Source organism: Macrotis lagotis, chromosome 7 (genome assembly GCF_037893015.1).
Source record: "Macrotis lagotis isolate mMagLag1 chromosome 7, bilby.v1.9.chrom.fasta, whole genome shotgun sequence".
Lineage (NCBI taxonomy): Eukaryota > Metazoa > Chordata > Mammalia > Peramelemorphia > Peramelidae > Macrotis > Macrotis lagotis.
Genome location: NC_133664.1, coordinates 197,183,298 through 197,200,898, shown reverse-complemented (window position 1 = coordinate 197,200,898; position 17,601 = coordinate 197,183,298). Strand labels below are relative to the sequence as shown.

Sequence of the window (17,601 nt, the reverse complement as noted above, 5' to 3'; positions counted from 1 at the left end):
CTGGGCTTTGTGGCAGGTCTCCCTGATCTAAGTTGTGCTTGGTGCTCCCTGGGGTGCAGGTCAGGAAACTGCTTCTGCTGCTGGGAGCCAGAGCTCCCAGGCACCCTGGGGCTGTTCCCTGGAGGCTGAAGTTTTTTCACTCTGGCAGGGCACTCCTCTAACCCCGTGGAACAGTTTTTCCACTATTTTCCAGGTTACCTTGGACTGGAGAATTGCCTCACTGGATCTTTCTGTGGGTTCTGTCTCTTGAAAATTTAGTTAACCATTTTAAGGTTTTTGAAATATTTTGGAGAGCACCTAAGAGAGGCTCTCCTCTTGCCACCATCTTAGGAATGTCATTTTCATAACTACCCTGAGCAACATTTGCATGCATGTGAGGACCCGCAATATATCAAATTTAAAGGACAAAATAAGGTTTTTTCCACAACTAACTTGACTCCTAGAAATTCAACAGATTCATCAGTTTCTGAAAATTAAAAGACTGCAGTTAATATTTTAATACTGAAATGGTAAGCTTGCAAGTCTTCTAGAGATCAGTTTCTATTTGTTCTAATCTAAGCAAGGGTAATGTTAATGTAGGTATTATGTTCTGTGTAAACCAGTGAGAATGGTGTAAAGAAAACAAAGTTGCTTCTTGATGGTATAAGACTTATAAACATTACTATCTAGGTGGCCTCTAATTCAAAGCAAAAAGAGAAATGCAGTTTTAAGCCTGTATTTAAACAGGAAAGGTGGTCCTTGTTTTAAGTCAGTCTTCCATTTGAGTGTAATATCTTCTTTCTTCCATCTCAAAGAATCCCTAAATGTCGGCCATAGAATTAAGCATCACCGAATCTTAATGCTGAGCCATCAGAAATCAGTTAAACTCAAATCTGAAGGAATCCCCAATATATGGGAAAAGGGGTCTACTTGATTTTCAAGGGGAAATCCCCTGCCTCTTAAGGGGAGCCATTCCTAATGGCTCTAAACATTAGGTAATTTGTCCACCCACTGCTCCTGGTTCTGCCTCTGGGGCTAAAAATTATAATACTTCTCCCATGGTGGGTTTGTGGAGTTGCTTTTTTTGAACTCAAGTTCAAAGCTTTATGCTTCTCCATACTGAATTCAGCCCAATACTCCAGAACATCAAAGTCCTTCTTGATGTGGCTGTCATCTAGTGTTTCCACTTTGTTATCACCTGCAAATTGGTTGTGTGATACGTATAGTTACAGTACCAGTTCATGTTAAGTTCAGGTTCAATTTGGGGAAGAAATGATGTACTCATGAGTCACTGAACATATTAAGAGGAGGAAGTTCACTTTGTGCAAAGACAGCAAGGATACTCAAAACAAGGATAAAATGGCACTGAACTCCAGCTTTCTAGATATGGGCTGTTCCCTTGCCAGATATTTTATCAACTGGCCTACAGGATACCATGACTCAAGTGGTTTTATGCACCTATCAAGTCCACATGGCTGGAACTTTTTATTGGTCCTATCCAAGGAAACTGTATTAAGGAAACCAAAGTTTATCAAGTTGCACAACCAGGGTGGGGCATCAGGGAAATTGCTGGGCAAACTAGGGAACTGAAGCAAGTTGCCTAGAGATTGTGTGTGTGTGTGTGTGTGTGTGTAGGAAGCTGTGGTCAAGAAAATAGGGTTATAAAGAGGAAAACTTATCACAATAAGCAAAACATGTATGTCTTTATCTGAGACACTGAAAAAGTCAAAAAACATTGGGCTAAGTTTGGATCCCTAGGATACTCCACTGAAGACATTCTCAACAATCAGGCAACCAACTCTTATGAAATGACCTGATTATATTATCAGCTTTAACAATCTTTCTTTTCCATGAGGACAGATTAGATTATCAAGTTTTGTTAAAAATCATGGTAAACTATAGCGTTTTTCCTTTGATTGTTCTTTTTTCAACCATAAATTACTGTGAATATATCAAACTATTTACATATTATATCCCCTCAATAAAAAAGAAGGTTCCTTTAGAAAGTTAAGGATTTTATTGTTGCTGGGAGAAAAGGACCATACTCTTCTAGTCATCCTTTTCTCAACTCCTTTCCCCTCAAATAAAATCTAGTAAATTCAAGAAAAAAAGAAAAACAATCATAACCTCTGATATCACTTTTTTCATTTTATCAACAAATTATTTTGCATAGTAATAATTTAATAAGCATTGAATTAGACTGTATTGGTTTTCTCAGGACAGAACAAGGGATAGGATCTTCACTTTTTTCAGTTTTTTCTTGTTCTGGTCTTGGGAAATTAAAGCAAAATACTAACAATATTTCTGACCTCCCTATTTTAAAAGGGGAGAGGATCCCATCCCTGGGCAACTTGGAAGTATGAAATGTCCCATAGTGAAGAAAGTTGTTGTTCTTAGAACATTCACCCACATTCCCCATTTCCCTCATTCTTAAACAGAACTGGCACCCATAACTTGAGTTCTGAATTATTTGTTCTTTTCTCTGCTTATATTAACTAATTAATTTTATTTATACATTCATTGAATAATAAAGACGAGGCTTATTTTTGTAGAACATTTATTTCTTTCATGAGAGACATTCAAAACTTTTGTGTGTCACTGAGAAGTCATCTCAATTAAAACATATGTATAGTTTTCTCCCCCAGACATTCTGCTTCATAGTAGGAAAATGAAGCTGTGATTCACATTTTACTACAAGTAAAATGTTACAAAATATTTACAAGTAAAGTTAAAAAACAAACAAAAAACCAGAAGTAAAAACACAGAAAAACCTACTGGATAAAATGCATTTGTTTCTGACAAATACTTACTCCAGGGACTTTATCCAATCCACTTAAGAAAATGATTTCAAAAAATTAAAGTACAGACACTAAAGGCTTGTCTATCTCATTCCTCCAAAGGAAAAAAAAGAACTGGTGGTGGTGGTGGATATAGTAGAGATATGAAGGGATAACTGTTACCATCTACCCTGAATGAAACATCTTTTTCTTCTGTGCAATCAATTCCAACCAAAACTACAGAGCATTAAGACAATCTTTGCACTGAAGTTAGGAAATGCTCTAACAGGAGTAAAAGTTGACTCCTCTGCACTCAGGTCCAGAGTCTGACCTTTCTCTATGAACCATGTTTTCTAATATGAATTTGTGGTATTAAAACCTTTCCTGGTATCATAGACTGTTACAGTAGCCCCTCCATCTCTTTCATGAAAGCTTCATATACATCATCCTTGGTTTGTACTGAAACAGGAGCAGAGGGGCCAGATTTTGGGACTGCTTTAGCAAGGGGTATAGTAGAATCCTCTTCTGACTTTCTTTGGGGAGCAGCAGTAGCTCCTTTGTTTTCTCGTCGAACCCTCAGTGCAGTAGGCACAAATCTGGTAATTTCTGCCTTGGGATTGGTGATTTGTGGCTTGGCACTGATGGTTGCTGTGGCTTTCTTCTCAATAGTGGCTGCACTGGTATCATCCACTTTGGGTCTCTGGATCAAATTGGGTGGGGCACTTAAAACTCCTGGATTAGGCAAGGGAGCTGGTGGAAAAAGCCCAGGTGGAGCAGGTCCAAGTGGAGGCACCAAAGGTGGGCGCATCATACCGGGACGAGGTGGAGGGATTCCTATTATGAAGAAAACATGTAAACTGAGAATACCAGGAATTATCTAAATAAGTTTTTTTTAAGTGACAAAACTTACAGAGCATGGACCTTAATTCATAGAAAATTATTTTAAATCTAAATAAAGTCATTTCACTGACAACATTTTTGGCCCTATTCAGTATTCTTTTTTTTAGGTTTTGGCAAGGCAAATGGGGTTAAGTGGCTTGCCCAAGGCCACACATCTGGGTAATTATTAAGTGTCTGAGGCCAGATTTGAACTCAGGTACTCCTGACTCCAGAGTTGGTGCTTTATCCACTGCGCCACCTAGCCACCCTCTATTCAGTATTCTTATCTACACAGCCTTTCAATATTTGACAACCAGGTTCATACAAACTTATTATCTCATTTGAATTTAACCCTCACATTCAGCCCTGCATAGTAGGAGCAACTAGGTGGTGCAGTACTGGCCCTTCAATCAGGAAGATTAATCTTCCTGAGTTCATATATAGCCACATATACTTACTGGCTGTGTGGCAAGTCACTGACCCTGGACAAGTTACTTACTCCTGTTTGCCTCAGGTTGCTCATATGTAAAAGGAGATAGAGAAGAAAAGGAAAATAATTGCAGTAGCTCTGCCAAGAAAACCCACAAGGGGTCTTATGAAGAGTAAGACACTACTGAAATGACTAAATAATTACAATAACCAATCCTATATAGCAATCTTATCATTCCTTCACCAACTATTACATAATTCCCATAAAGACTGTTCCTAACCTTTTACACTTTTTCAAGTCCAAAACACAAGGTTCATGTTTGGTCAACTCTCAGTCCTGCCTTCCATTGCTTACATGAGTGGAAGGAAAAAATCCTTTTATGTCTCCTTTTTCTCCTCATTTGATTCGACCTGAGGAAAGGATGATCTTGCTTTAGGCAAAGAAACTAACACTATTAGGATTCAGAAGATTTGGCATGAATTAGGAATTTGCCACTTAACTAGCAATGTGACCTTGGGTAAATCATTTAAGCTGTTTGGGCTCATTTTGTTCAAAGAAAATGCTTATATTATCTCTCTAGTGGGGACTATATAGACCAAATGAGATAATTTAAGCAAAAAGTATGAAAACCTTAAAACTATAACGTGATTATCAATTGCAATTTTTATAAATGAAGCATTGGATTAAAGGACCCATTCCAGCTCTAAATCTATGATCTTTGCAAAGATTAATTCTTTCGTTTGTTCCCTTAAAATTTCCTTTCCATTATCTTGGGAAGTTTGCTTCAATCATGCCCATTCTTACACTTTCAACCTCTCCTCATTAGTTGGTTTACTGTCTATAGATTTTAATAAGAAAAACAAAAACTTCATTAGCTGTCTTTTATCTCTTCTCTTTTTTCCACTGACAATCCCTAGTAAAAGGAGGTTTGACATTATTCACTACTTCCTTTTCTCTTATAATCTCTTCCCTGGCTTACTACACAATCTCTTAGTTTTCTTTTATCCTACTACTCCAGTCTCCTTAACATCATCCGTTTCATGCCCCTTAAGGCATGACTGTTCTTCAAAAGATCTCTGTTCTATGTTCTCCCCTTTCTCTGCATTCTATTGGGAATTTCATCTGCTCTCATGGGTTCAACTTACCTCTTTGCAAGTGATTCCTCAATTTATATATTAAGAGCCAATCTGCCTTAAGACTCTAGAGCCTCATATTAATTACAAAGTATCTCCACAAGATATTTTGTTGGCAAACTCATTAAGCCTGAAATGAAACTAAATAACTTCTCTTCGAAATCTGTCTTTCCCAAACTGCCCCTTATTTCTTTAAATTTAATTTCTATCAACTACATGTAAACAAAAATTTTTAATAAAAAATTTTTTCAGTTTCAAATTCTCTCTCAAGAAGGCAAACAATTAGATATAGATAATACATGTACAGTCATCCAAAACAATTTCGTATTGGTCATGCTGCAAAAGAAAACATACACCAAAACCACCCAAGAATAAACTGTAAAAAAAATTAAGCTTCAATCTGCATTCAGACTCCATCAATTATTTCATAGGAAGTGGATAGCATTTTTCATCCTAAATTTCTGGATTATTTTATTGCTGAGAATAGCTAAATCATTCAGAGTTAATCATTGTACAGTATTGCTATTACTATGTACAATGTGGTCCTAGTTCTGTTCATTTCACTTTGCATTAGTTTATGTAAGTCATCCCAGGTTTTTCTGAAAGTATCCTGTTCAGTTTTCATTGGACTTTAATTGTATTCCACCATAATGGTATTGCTGGGTCAATGTACATGTAACAGTTTTATAGCTCTTTGGGCACAGTTCCAAATTGTGTTCCAGAATGGTTGAATCAGTTCACATTTTTTCCACATACCCTCAAGCATTTGTAATTTTCCTTTTCTGTCACATTAGCCAATCTGACAGATAAGTATTAAAACAACTCTTAGATACCACCTCACATGTGATGGTATCTAAGAGTTTAATCCTTATTTTCGAATCAGTAAGTGATTTAAGAGCATTTTTTCATGACAGCTTTGATTTCTTCTGAAAATTGCCTGTTCATACTTTGACAATTTATTAACTGGGTAATAACTCATATTTCTTATACATTTGTCTTAGTTGTCTATATATTTGAAAACTATGGACTTTAATAAAAACTTGTAAAATATTTCCCCCCAGTTTTCTGTCCCCCCCCCCTTTTAGGATTTTGCAAGACAATGGGGTTAAGTGGCTTGCCCAAGGCCACACAGCTAGGTAATTATTAAGTGTATGAGGCTGGATTTGAACTCAGGTACTCCTGACTCCAGGGCCGGTGCTCTATCCACTGTGCCACCTAGTTGCCTCACTCTGCTTTCCCTTATAATTTTAGCTGCATTGGTTTTGTTTGTGCAGAACTTTTTTATATCATCTTTTATGTCTATTCTCTATATACCCACCTGAGTCCCCTATTTCTTTTGAAGGAAGCTCTATTTTCCCAGTAAACATAGGTTTTCAACTCATTCTGCCTCTTCCCTTTTATAATTCTATATTTAATTCCTCTTGATCTGTTTCTTTTCCATTCATGACCACTTAAGATTATTGCAATGTCACTTAACTGTTATCCCTGCTTCCTTCTTTCCAACTTCCACCTCCACACAGTTACCAAAATATCCTTCTCCCAAGCACAATTCTGATTTTGACATTTCTCTGCTTTAGATACAACATTCAGTGGTTTCCCACTGTCTTTCTGAATGATACAAACTTCTTACCTTGGAATTTAAAGTTCTCTACAATATGGCTCTTAAAACTTTCCTGGACTTACCACTTATTACTCCCTTTCATGTCATTTCTAGCCAAACTGGCCTAATAGATTTTTTGTCCAAATCAATAAGCTACATCATTACCCTCTGTAATTTCACAAAGCATCTTTTATGCCTCTTTCTTCTGCTTCTCAAGTTCCAGTTCAGATGCCAACTCCTAGATATTCAATTGCTTTTCTTTAATCTTACTGTTACCCAGCTTGTGCTCTGTTGGCAAAGCTTTCTAAAAATATTTCAGGGTTATCTCTATGATAATGAGATATTCTAGTAGAAATGAAGTGGAATCTATTGTTATAGATTCTCTTTAAATGAATCAGTTCTATTGTTTAGAGTAGATACTGTTGAGGTCAAATTTAAAAGCTACATTCCTACATGTACAAAAGATGCAATCTCATTCAAGGGCTTAACCTACCTCCCTAACCTTGGCTGGAATGCATAAAGTATAAGAAAAAAGTGTGATCTAACAGAATCTGACATCATTTAAAGAAACAGCATATGTCCTATTAATGGTTCACCAGTATTTTTCTTCATATAGCTAGGATAGAATTATACCCAAGTATTACATAGTCATATTTACAAAATTTTCTAAATACTTCATTAAAAAGGTGATCAATATGTCTGATGTTTAATTTAAATGTCTGATGGTCTGTGTAGTGTACAAGGAATTTGACATTCATAAAAATATCTTTAGAATGTCTATTTTCTGATTAGCAAATACTGGACTAGAAGTACTGCAGAGTTTTGAGAAAGGAAAGTGTTGGTCAAAACCTGTAATTATCAAATTCTAAATAGCTAGCAGGTTGGGCTTTTTTAAATCTTGAAAAGTTTCAATGTGGTACATTAATTTGATAAATGATTTACGTTGAGGAGCTCTGGAAAAAGTATCATGTAACTAAGATGGAATAATTCTCAGATCAAAATTCTAAGAATCTGATACCATCTATACTAACATAAAGCGTATATGCCCTATAATGTCCTTCTTTATCCATGCAATATTGAGGGAAAAAATGATTAACTGGACCCTAACTTTGTTTTACTGCAATCTAATCCTTTACCTGGAGGTGCTGGAGGAGGCAGCCTTGGTGGCGGTCCTCGTGGAGGAGGACCAGGAGGAAGACCAGGAGGAGGGCCTGGTGGTGGACCAGGAGGTCTGCCCGGTGGAGGACCAGGAGGTAAAAGCCGGGGTAAAGGTCCTCGAAGGCCTGGCATTCCAGGTGGTCTTAAGAATGGAGGAGCTCCTGTAAGGAAAAAAATTATTAAATCAAAGTAAATTTACTTACAAATGAAATGTCACAGTTTAAAAATAAATTATTACTTTAACTTAAGAGTTATCTTGGAAAATTAATTGAAATTTGCTCATCAATAGTCATCTGACAAACTTTTCACTCATTTCTGTAACCTTAGATTGAAACAATGCTTGCTGATCTCTTCGTGGGTAATAACTAAAATAAAGTAGATAATTACAGTGTAAAAAGAACCAGTCTTTTAAGTAAGGTCACAATGAAGCATATCAAGCAATGAGACAAAACTGTGGACCACTGGGAATCAGAACATCAAACTTTTCTACCAATCATAGATAGTTTAGGTTAATAATTTAAAAAACAGAATGCATTACAGTAAGATTGAATTTCACCAAAAATCAGTTAAATGAAAACCAGAATTTTCCCTAATTAAAGGCTTAAATTCTCTTAAATGCTTCCTACCTACAGCTCTGATATACCAGTGACTTGTACATAAAACTGATTCTGACAAATATTTGAGGCACCCATTGATTTGATTATTGGAAATGAAGTAGCTAAAGAAAGGAAAGTTGTAAAGAAAAATGGACAACTGTGAAAGTAATATTACCAATGAACACTTCAAGCCTGCATTTCAGGTTACCCGGATGGCTCTGGCTTGTCCTGTAATCAATTCCCTGGGCAAAAGACTTGGATATTAAATATATTTACCTGGAGGTGGACCAGGAGGAAGGCCAGTGGGTGGCCCAGGGGGTCGTAATGGTGGAGCAGGTGGTGGTCCAAGAGGGGGTGGTCCTGGCATGGGAGGTGCCTGTATCTGAGCAGGTGGAACAGACTGTGGAGGTGGTTGCTGTTGTTGGGAAGCAGGGGATGATGATGCCCCATCAGGAAGAGATTCTTCTTTGTGTTGCTGCTGCACTGTATCTTCTGATTCCGAGTCATCAGAATCCTCATCATCATCATCCTCTGAAAATTCCTCTACTTCTCTCCCTTCTTCAGGAATTTCCTGACCTGAGAAAAATTTACAAATAGAAAGACAGTAAGCTATCTCTTTCTATCTCTCTGGGAGATAGCTTACTTACTCTCTCTATGAGTTAGCTTACTTTAAATATTACTTAATATGGAAGTACCATAAAAGATATTACACTAATTATCAGAGGCCATGAGGAAAAGCTGAAAGAATATGGGTCACAGTGTTCAATTTCCACCTCATATTTACAAGTTAAGTGACTGACAATTAAATTAATACTCCTAAACCTTAGGTTCTATAACTATATATAGGGACAATCCCTTTGGTTCTGACCTTATAGGGTTTTTATAAGGTTCAAATAAAACAAATAGTTTTCTAACTGGTAAGATACTACATGAAAGCCTATTATCATTATTACAACATGTTTTCTGAAAAGTGACAGTGATAAACACAGGAAACATGATCAACCAATCATCATTAGGGAAAAGTTTAGGAAAAAAAAAAAGTGATTCTCACCTGCCATTCTAAGCATCATAGCTTGAAGAGGTGTTAATTCCTTCAAGTTTTTCTTTTTCTTTCGTGATTTTCCAGGAACATCAGCAAATCGTACACTGAGACCTAAAAAAGGGGGGAGAAACATTAAAATTTAAACTGTACATCATGTTTCGTGATTTTTACTTGTTCATTTTTTACTTAAGATGAAGCAAAGATTTTGCTCCAACCAACCCTCCTCTCTTTAAAATGACTACATTGTTGTTTTAAGTGTGATTCCAATATCTTTTTTCTGTTCCCTTCCTTGGTTTTTCGGTTGAGTTGAATATATTTCTATACCCAACAGTGAATCTATGTGTATAAATAAACAGTTCAGATGAATGAGGTTCAAATGCTGCTTACTCCCCTTTCCTCCTTGTTTGTATGATTATGTGAGATAATTTTACTAATCCTTCCTGTACTTTTCCTCCTCCCACTTAAATGTATTCCTCTACCCTTCCTATTCTATTCTTTTAAGGTCATCAAAGCATAATAAGATCCCTCCAAGGCCCTATGTATAATTAAAACTCCCATCTATAACCCCAGATGATGACAGAGTTCTGAGGAACTATTTGTATCACTTCTCTATATTAAAATATATAAAAATTTACTTATATTCAAGGACAATACTTAAGTTTGTCTATTTTTTTAAATACTGTTATTTTTTTTTAGCATTTATGTTTGCATTTTCTCCTTTTAGACGGTATTCAGTTTTATTACGTAAATTATTCTTGTTTATAAGCCTAGATCTTTCAAGTCTTCTGGAATAAGATATTCCAAGCCCAGATCTTGTGTGATTCTGACTGTGGCTCCCTGGATTTGAATTCTTTCTGTTTAGTAGTTTTTGGTATATATATTTTGACCTGGAGCTGTGGATTTTAACTTTATCTCCCTGAAAGTTTTCTTTGGGGGACTTAAGGAAAACATTGGTAGGGTCTTTCTATTTCTATATGCAATTTTATTCTAAGAGATATGGGTAGTTTTCTTGATTTCCCGAACCATAATGTTTAGGCTTTTTTTGGTCTTGTTCATGGTTTTCAGGTAGTCTAATCATTTTTAAGTTACCTCTCCTCAAGCTGTTTTCCAGGTCAGTTGTTTTTTGTTATGAGCTAACTTAAATTTTTTTATTCTTATTTGATCTAATTTTCAGGGAAATTGTTGTTTAGGTAAAGATTTATACCTAGCTACAAGTTGTTTTCAAATCTTTCTTTCATAGCTCATTTCTCTTCACAATTTTTCATCTAGCACTCTCATTTAGATTTTTAAATTAGTTTTTTGTTAACTCTTCTACATCTTTTCCAAGAATTCGGGTTGAACTTTACTTAAGCTGAGATTTTGCTTATAGATGCTCTGAAGGTATTTTCTTTTTCTAGCTTTGTGTTTTGGGTGTTCTGGTTAGCATATTAAGATCTCTATTGTGAGGTTCTTTTTTTGTTTGTTTGCTCATTTTTCCAATCTACTTCTAGCCTTTGGAAGGAGAGCTAGGCTGAACTTTTATCTTCCTGGGCCTTGCTGCTGCTTTCTTGGAGAACCTTGTGTTTCCAGGATCTCAAGAACAGTTCAGATCTGCAAGCTTTCACTGTCCTTAGTGTGGAGCAGTCTGATCACTTAACCTCTTGGTCTGCATTCAACAAGTATTTGGCTCAGTTTTGGATATGAGCAAATCTACTGAAGTCCTGTCTCTGTTTTGACATTTCAGTATGCTGGACTCAAACATTATCAGCCAGCTGGGAAGCTCTGAAGGTTCTCAGCAAGAGAACTGGAGGCACTCATTTAATACAAGGATTGCGACCCTGGCTATTCCACTGCAGATTTCAGACTAGGATAGATGCTGGAGTTGAAATTCTGCTTTGCTCCTCATTTCAGAGATAAATAGCTTCTATTTGCTTCTGAACTTTTTCCTTAATCCAAATCTAGGGCCAAAATACTACCTCTATGCTTAAGAGAGAAAGAGCTGAACATCCATCTATGAAAATATAAGTTTAATATTCCTCCCTCCCCACACATTTCTATCTCATTGAAGACACCATAAATCTTGTCAAGATACAGAGGCCCATGAATCTTCAAATCTGTACATATAACTGAATTTTTTCATTAATGTGAAGCTCTATGTACAAAAACTCTTCCTGTAGTTATTTTTCTAACTAAATTTTAATTAGGACAGTATACTAACTGTATGATATTCAATTCCCCAAATACAGATATTATTTCATAATAAAGCAAACTATATATGCAAGTTTTCTTAATATAGATTTTTTACCTTTAATTCATAAAAATGTGTTAGCCAACAGAACCTTCCTTTTGAAGTTGTTTAATAAATGATCAACTGATTGAATTTGTACATGCCTGACTTTTTGTCCTCATTGTTTTCTCTCTCTTCATCATCACGATGCATGAACTCCTCTTCTTCACTGTCAGCATCTGACCTGTCAGTGTCACTATCATCACTGCTGTCATCATGCTTATCTTGATCCATATCTTTAGGATAACCTTCATCTTCACTAGTACTGGAAGCATCATCATCATGACCTCGATGTGCTGAAGGAGGAGGGAAGCACAGCACAAGTATTAACAAACTATGTTTTCCTCAATTTATTAAACAGAAAATATAGATATAGCACTATTTAGGATATAGTAAAACCTACATAACTAAATTGTTAAAATAATTCTAATCAAGTAGTCTCTTCTTCATTTATAATTGGCAACATGACGATTTCATTCAAATTGGTTTTAAATTTAAATGAAACCTTAGAAGATTTTTAGGATTTAAAATCAGCAATTCACAATACACTGAAGACTAAAGTATGGCATTATACTTCTGAATAATAATTAGTAATACATCGATGAAAAAGATCTTTTTCAGCTAAAGACAGCAGTTTATGAGATCTGTCTCCACATCTTGTTCCCCACTTCTGACTCCTGCGTCCCCATTATATTCAACATACCACTAATCATTTCATATGCCCCAAGTCCTGCCTGCCCCTTTCCTTGTGCTCTTGAAGCACTTCATCATTAACAAAGTACTTTGCGCTTTAAACTACTTCCTCTTTTGCTCCTTTCACCTTTTGGCATTCATGGAGATCTGGTTCCTCCCAGAGAGTACTGCATCCCTGCTTATCTTTTTCTAGAACTCGCTGCACATTTTCCTTTTCCCCAACCCTGATGCACTGTTCTTAGGAGTTGGTCCTAGTTTCCCATTTCCACTTACAAACTCTTTGCTGCCCTTGCACTGCAAATTCCTCCTTTGAAGTTAGTCCACTTAAGTATATCACCAAACCTGTTAATGGAGGAACGCATCTAGCCCCCAGGTTATTCTTCATTTTATCAGGAAATTCTGTACTTGGTTTACATTGTTTCTCTTTTGTCCTAATTCTTGCTTTTATTGAAGGAGACTTCAACATGTGTTGAAACACTATGGCCTTTCAATTTCTCAATCTCAACTCCAAAGACCTATTCCTTTTCTGCACAGCCAGAGATGGCTCCATTCTTGATCTCTCTGTTATGCACAAAAATTCCACATCTGAGATCAAGAATGCTGAAATTTCTTAATATGACTATGACCTCCTACCTATCATTCCATGTTTTCCTATATATCATTCCTCAAAAACCTTTTTATCATCACCTCCATGTCTAGTACACTCCATTGTTTAGTATCATTAACCCTGATATGGATCCCAATCTTATTTTAGCTAACCAGTTCAATAACACATTATTCTCTGCTCTCAACTTCCTTTCCTTCTTGTCCTACTGTCTTGTCAAGACTCAAAGACAAATTACTTCAACCATTTGCCTTATTGGCTCCTATACAAATGCTACAGAAAGCCATGAAATCATGCTGAAAAAATGCACTATAAATTTAGGTTATCTAGCCTCAACTGTACTCTCACTACAGCAAGACAATGATTTACATTTCCTTAACTGATTTCCGCCCCCCCCCATAGTTGCTAATTTAAATTTTAACAAAATTCAAACCCTATTATCTTCCCTTTCCTTCTTACTATTCCCTAATGTCTTCCAGTGCTTTAGATGTAAATAGGTACCTAACAAGTACATGGTTCAGCAGAGGGAAAGATATGGCAGCAGAAGATGTGAGTCAACACCAGTCCTGGTTCTTCCCAAGCTGAGAAAGCTCCCCAGTCTTATTAATCAATAAAATCAAATAGGTGTATTAACTACATTTAAATTCCCTTCTAGCTCTAAATCTATGAAGGTATGAGTCCATAACATTTTTTCCCCCACTGAACTGAAACAATTAAATCTTCAACAAGGCCATAAATTTCTAGGAACTATTAAACAAATGCTAACTGATGACAATGAAAAAACAACAGACACAAAAGAAGCAAACATCTTACCAAGTTCTGGACTATATAAAATATCCTCCTCTCGCCGACGAGGAGGAAGTTCTAGGGCAAAACCCACTTTACGACCATACATCTGCAGAACTTGGGGAGGCGGTGGCCCAGGGGGTGGGCCAGGAGGCTTTCTGCCAGGAGGCAAGCGAGGAACACCATGTCCAAGAAGAGGGAGTATAGAAATTGTCCTTGTGGGCGGTCTGGGAAGAAAACATTTTTACTGATTTTTATTTATGCTCTATTCAAATAACAGGGGATCCCTTATTTCAAATGTAATCAAGGGATTCCTTCCTGAGAAGCACTATGCTGTGGTAGAGGGGACAATGTACCTAAGGAAGACAATGCTTACTTCAAGTCTGTCTCTAATTAGCTCTTTGATCAAGACAAGTTACTAAACCTCTTCTGGGTTTGCTTACAAGGATGGGATCAATGTCATCTCTTAGGTCTCTTTTAGTTCTAGGTCTTTAGGGATCTTCAGGCTCATGTCCACACATCTACGAACTTACTAATTTGGGTAATAATAGTAGACTTTTATATGGTTTTGCAAAGCAATTTATATAGATTTATTTCATTATGCCTCATAAACATTAATTATCTCCATTTTGTAGATCAGGAAAGTGAGGTTCAAAGAGATCAAGTGACCTGTCATGGGTTCATGACTGTTATCAGAGCTAGGTTTAGATTCCAGGTAGAGGGCCCTTTTGACTTTGCTGCATGGCCTCTTTACTCCACCCCCCTTTTTTACTGCAGAATGAAACTCATTCATGCCTTCTTACCATGCAGGATTCTTATTCATTGTTTTACCATAAATTCTCCAGAGAAGATAGCTCACATGTCTTGATTTCCTCCACATCTAACTATTTCATGCATACCTGTACAATCATTACCACACATACATATTATTTTTAAGTTCTCTCTACCCACTGTGTTTGGGAGATTATTTAGTGCTTAATAACTACTATTTGACTATATAATAATGCTCCTTTACCCATAGGCAGAGGTTTTTTTGAGAATAGATGGCGGTTGTGCACCAGGCAAGGGGATATCTTGGATCAAGATGTTAGAAGGAGCATGAGGCATATCTGGTAATGGGATGCTTTCCACCTCAACATGCTGAGCATTCTGGAAAAAGAAACAAGTAGATGGCAAATCAATATAGGAAAAAAAGGGGACACATTTAATATAGGAATATCAATTAAGTTATTTTACAAACTGGATTAATTTCTTTTTACTTTTATGAAAATAACAGCAATAAGCTCGACAACATAGTCTTAAATTAATAATATCAATAACCTTCCAAAATAAAAGACATCTTTCCCTTCAACCAAATATCTAAAACAGTCAAATTTCTGTTCTAATTCTGTAGATTTTGCTTCTAATTTGTTAAAATAAAAAGAAATTATGTGAAACACCTTGACTGGAGTGAATACAATCTAAAATTCTGGGTAAATGGGAAAAGGATATTTCAAAATTTTAGAACAGCATAAGACTAAGGGATGAATGTAAAAGATAGGCTTAGTTAATACAAAGAACAAGCAGTGATCATATTCTACAGAATCAGCAAGTGTAGAATAAACTTTTTATTATGAGACCAAGCCTGACATCCTTGAAACTACCATGACAGTCTCTTCTTAAGGGAAACTGAAGGTTATAGAACATACTCTTGGAAAAATATTGACAATTGTATTTTATAAAGGGGTTGTGTCCTCTAAATAATATTTTGTCAGATTACTTTTCTTCTAGGAGTGATTCCCTTATGCCAGAAGATTGTCAAAAACACTTTAATTCACTGCTAAGATATTCTTTCCTTTATTGTACAGATAAGTTTTATTAAAAACTTATCACCATTCTCTCCCCATTACAAAGCTGTCACCTTTCCTGGAATTTTTTGTTGCAATTTATATGCAATATCTAATCTAGTATGCAACTTTGGAGCAATTTGCTGTTTGTTTTAAATAGTAGTTGTAATACATTTGATTAGAGAAATTTCCTAGTTAGATTTTAGTCCTCCTTTCTATCACCCAAACTCTCTATCATATATATAGTCAAATATTATTCATACCATTGGGAAAGAGGACATAAATGCAACTCATTTAGCCCCAATTTTTTTTTTTTAGGTTTTTGCAAGGCAAATGGGGTTAAGTGGCTTGCCCAAGGTCACACGGCTAGGTAATTATTAAGTGTCCAAGGCCAGATTTGAATTCAGGTACTCCTGACTCCAGGACCAGTGCTCTCTATCCACTACACCACCTAGCTGCCCCCAAAATGTTTTTTAATAAAAAATATGAAGGTGACAGTCTTACCATTAACAAAAGCAAAACAAAAATTTGATTACCTTTACAGCATCAAAGTACTGGCTGAGTTGAGCCCTTTTCTGCTCATATTCCACCTCTAACTTTCGAAGTTCTTTGTAGATGTCTGGATTTTCCTTTTCATAGAGTCGGAGAATGCGCTCAAAAGTTTCACGAAGTTTTTTTCGCTTATCTTTTAGCACCTTTTCATTTAGTTGGGGCTGCTGGACAGGATTGAACTCTGATGAAGGAACAACAAATTATTGTTCTTTAAAGGATCATTTTTCTTGAGTTATACATGGTTCATAGAAGAGATCAAATTTTAAAATCACAAATTTGGAGTGAGGGGAACCTCAGATAATTATCATTTGTGATTCTTTCATTTCATATATGAAGCTGAGACCCAGAGGTGTTAAGCAACATATATTGTAAGTGGAAAAGCCATTATTTTAAATCCAGACACTCTCATTCAAATCCAACACTTTCAATTGCACCATATATCAAAGGCTGTGACCTACATGATTATGTAATTTTCACCAAAAAAAGAAAATATATCCTTAGAAATGGTCTCTAAAAATCAAGTATATGCTATTCCTACTTCAGAAAAGCAATCGGTTTAACTTCTTTAACAAAGTATAAATATTTCTCTTAAGAATACTTTTTTGTCATATCTGACCTCAGACACTTAATAATTACCTAGCCGTGTGGCCTTGGGTAAGTCACTTAACCCCATTGCCTTGAAAAATCTAAAAAAAAAAAAGAATACTTTTTGATCTCTCCTAGAACTTTCAACAAACTACCCCAACAACTCAATAAACCAAAGTAAACACATAGAAATCTGGGTCACCTTCTTCAAAAATCTAGCCCTACTCATCTTCTTACATACCCATCTCATCTAATTTTTCCATGTCCCGGATAATCTGTTTGGGATCCTTCATCTTTAATACTGCAGCTCGTACCATCATTCGCTGTTTCTTATTCTAAAAAAACAAATAAAAGACGGCAGAAATTTAAAGGGCTGAACTTAAAACAATCTTTTATTTCAAATTACTTAAAACTAAATTGTGGTCTTTATCTAAAGTTCTGGTCACCTGTTCTAACAAGCTGAAGTTCATCTAAAAATATAATCATGTAATTTTTAAGAAAAAAATTTTTTTAAATTCCTTTTAGGCTGATGGTAGATTTCTATCATGTTATTATAACATATAACCCTTATGTGCAGTGGTATCTTCTGTAGAGTTTGCAGATAAATTTTAAGACAATTTATAATTATTAACCAATCATTTCTGGTGAAAAAAATTTCTTTGATTAAATTTTCATAAAGTGATTTACAATATGAA

At 35.9% G+C, this 17,601-nt stretch overlaps 1 protein-coding gene across 2 annotated transcripts in view; it reads right to left on the bottom strand.

Annotated features, from left to right (window-relative positions):
- Positions 1-2,519: 2,519 nt before the first annotated feature.
- Positions 2,520-17,601, bottom strand: part of WBP11 (WW domain binding protein 11) — a 28,021-nt gene continuing 12,939 nt past the window's right edge. For both annotated transcript variants that reach the window (XM_074194371.1, XM_074194372.1), the window contains exons 4-12: positions 17,148-17,241; positions 16,306-16,502; positions 14,959-15,092; positions 13,971-14,170; positions 11,965-12,156; positions 9,604-9,705; positions 8,829-9,128; positions 7,935-8,117; positions 2,520-3,590 (exon numbers count right to left, since the gene is read on the bottom strand). In XM_074194371.1, the coding sequence (XP_074050472.1) occupies positions 3,157-3,590; positions 7,935-8,117; positions 8,829-9,128; positions 9,604-9,705; positions 11,965-12,156; positions 13,971-14,170; positions 14,959-15,092; positions 16,306-16,502; positions 17,148-17,241 (1,836 nt within the window). In that variant the 3' untranslated portion in view covers positions 2,520-3,156. The remainder of the gene's footprint in view (positions 3,591-7,934; positions 8,118-8,828; positions 9,129-9,603; positions 9,706-11,964; positions 12,157-13,970; positions 14,171-14,958; positions 15,093-16,305; positions 16,503-17,147; positions 17,242-17,601) is intronic.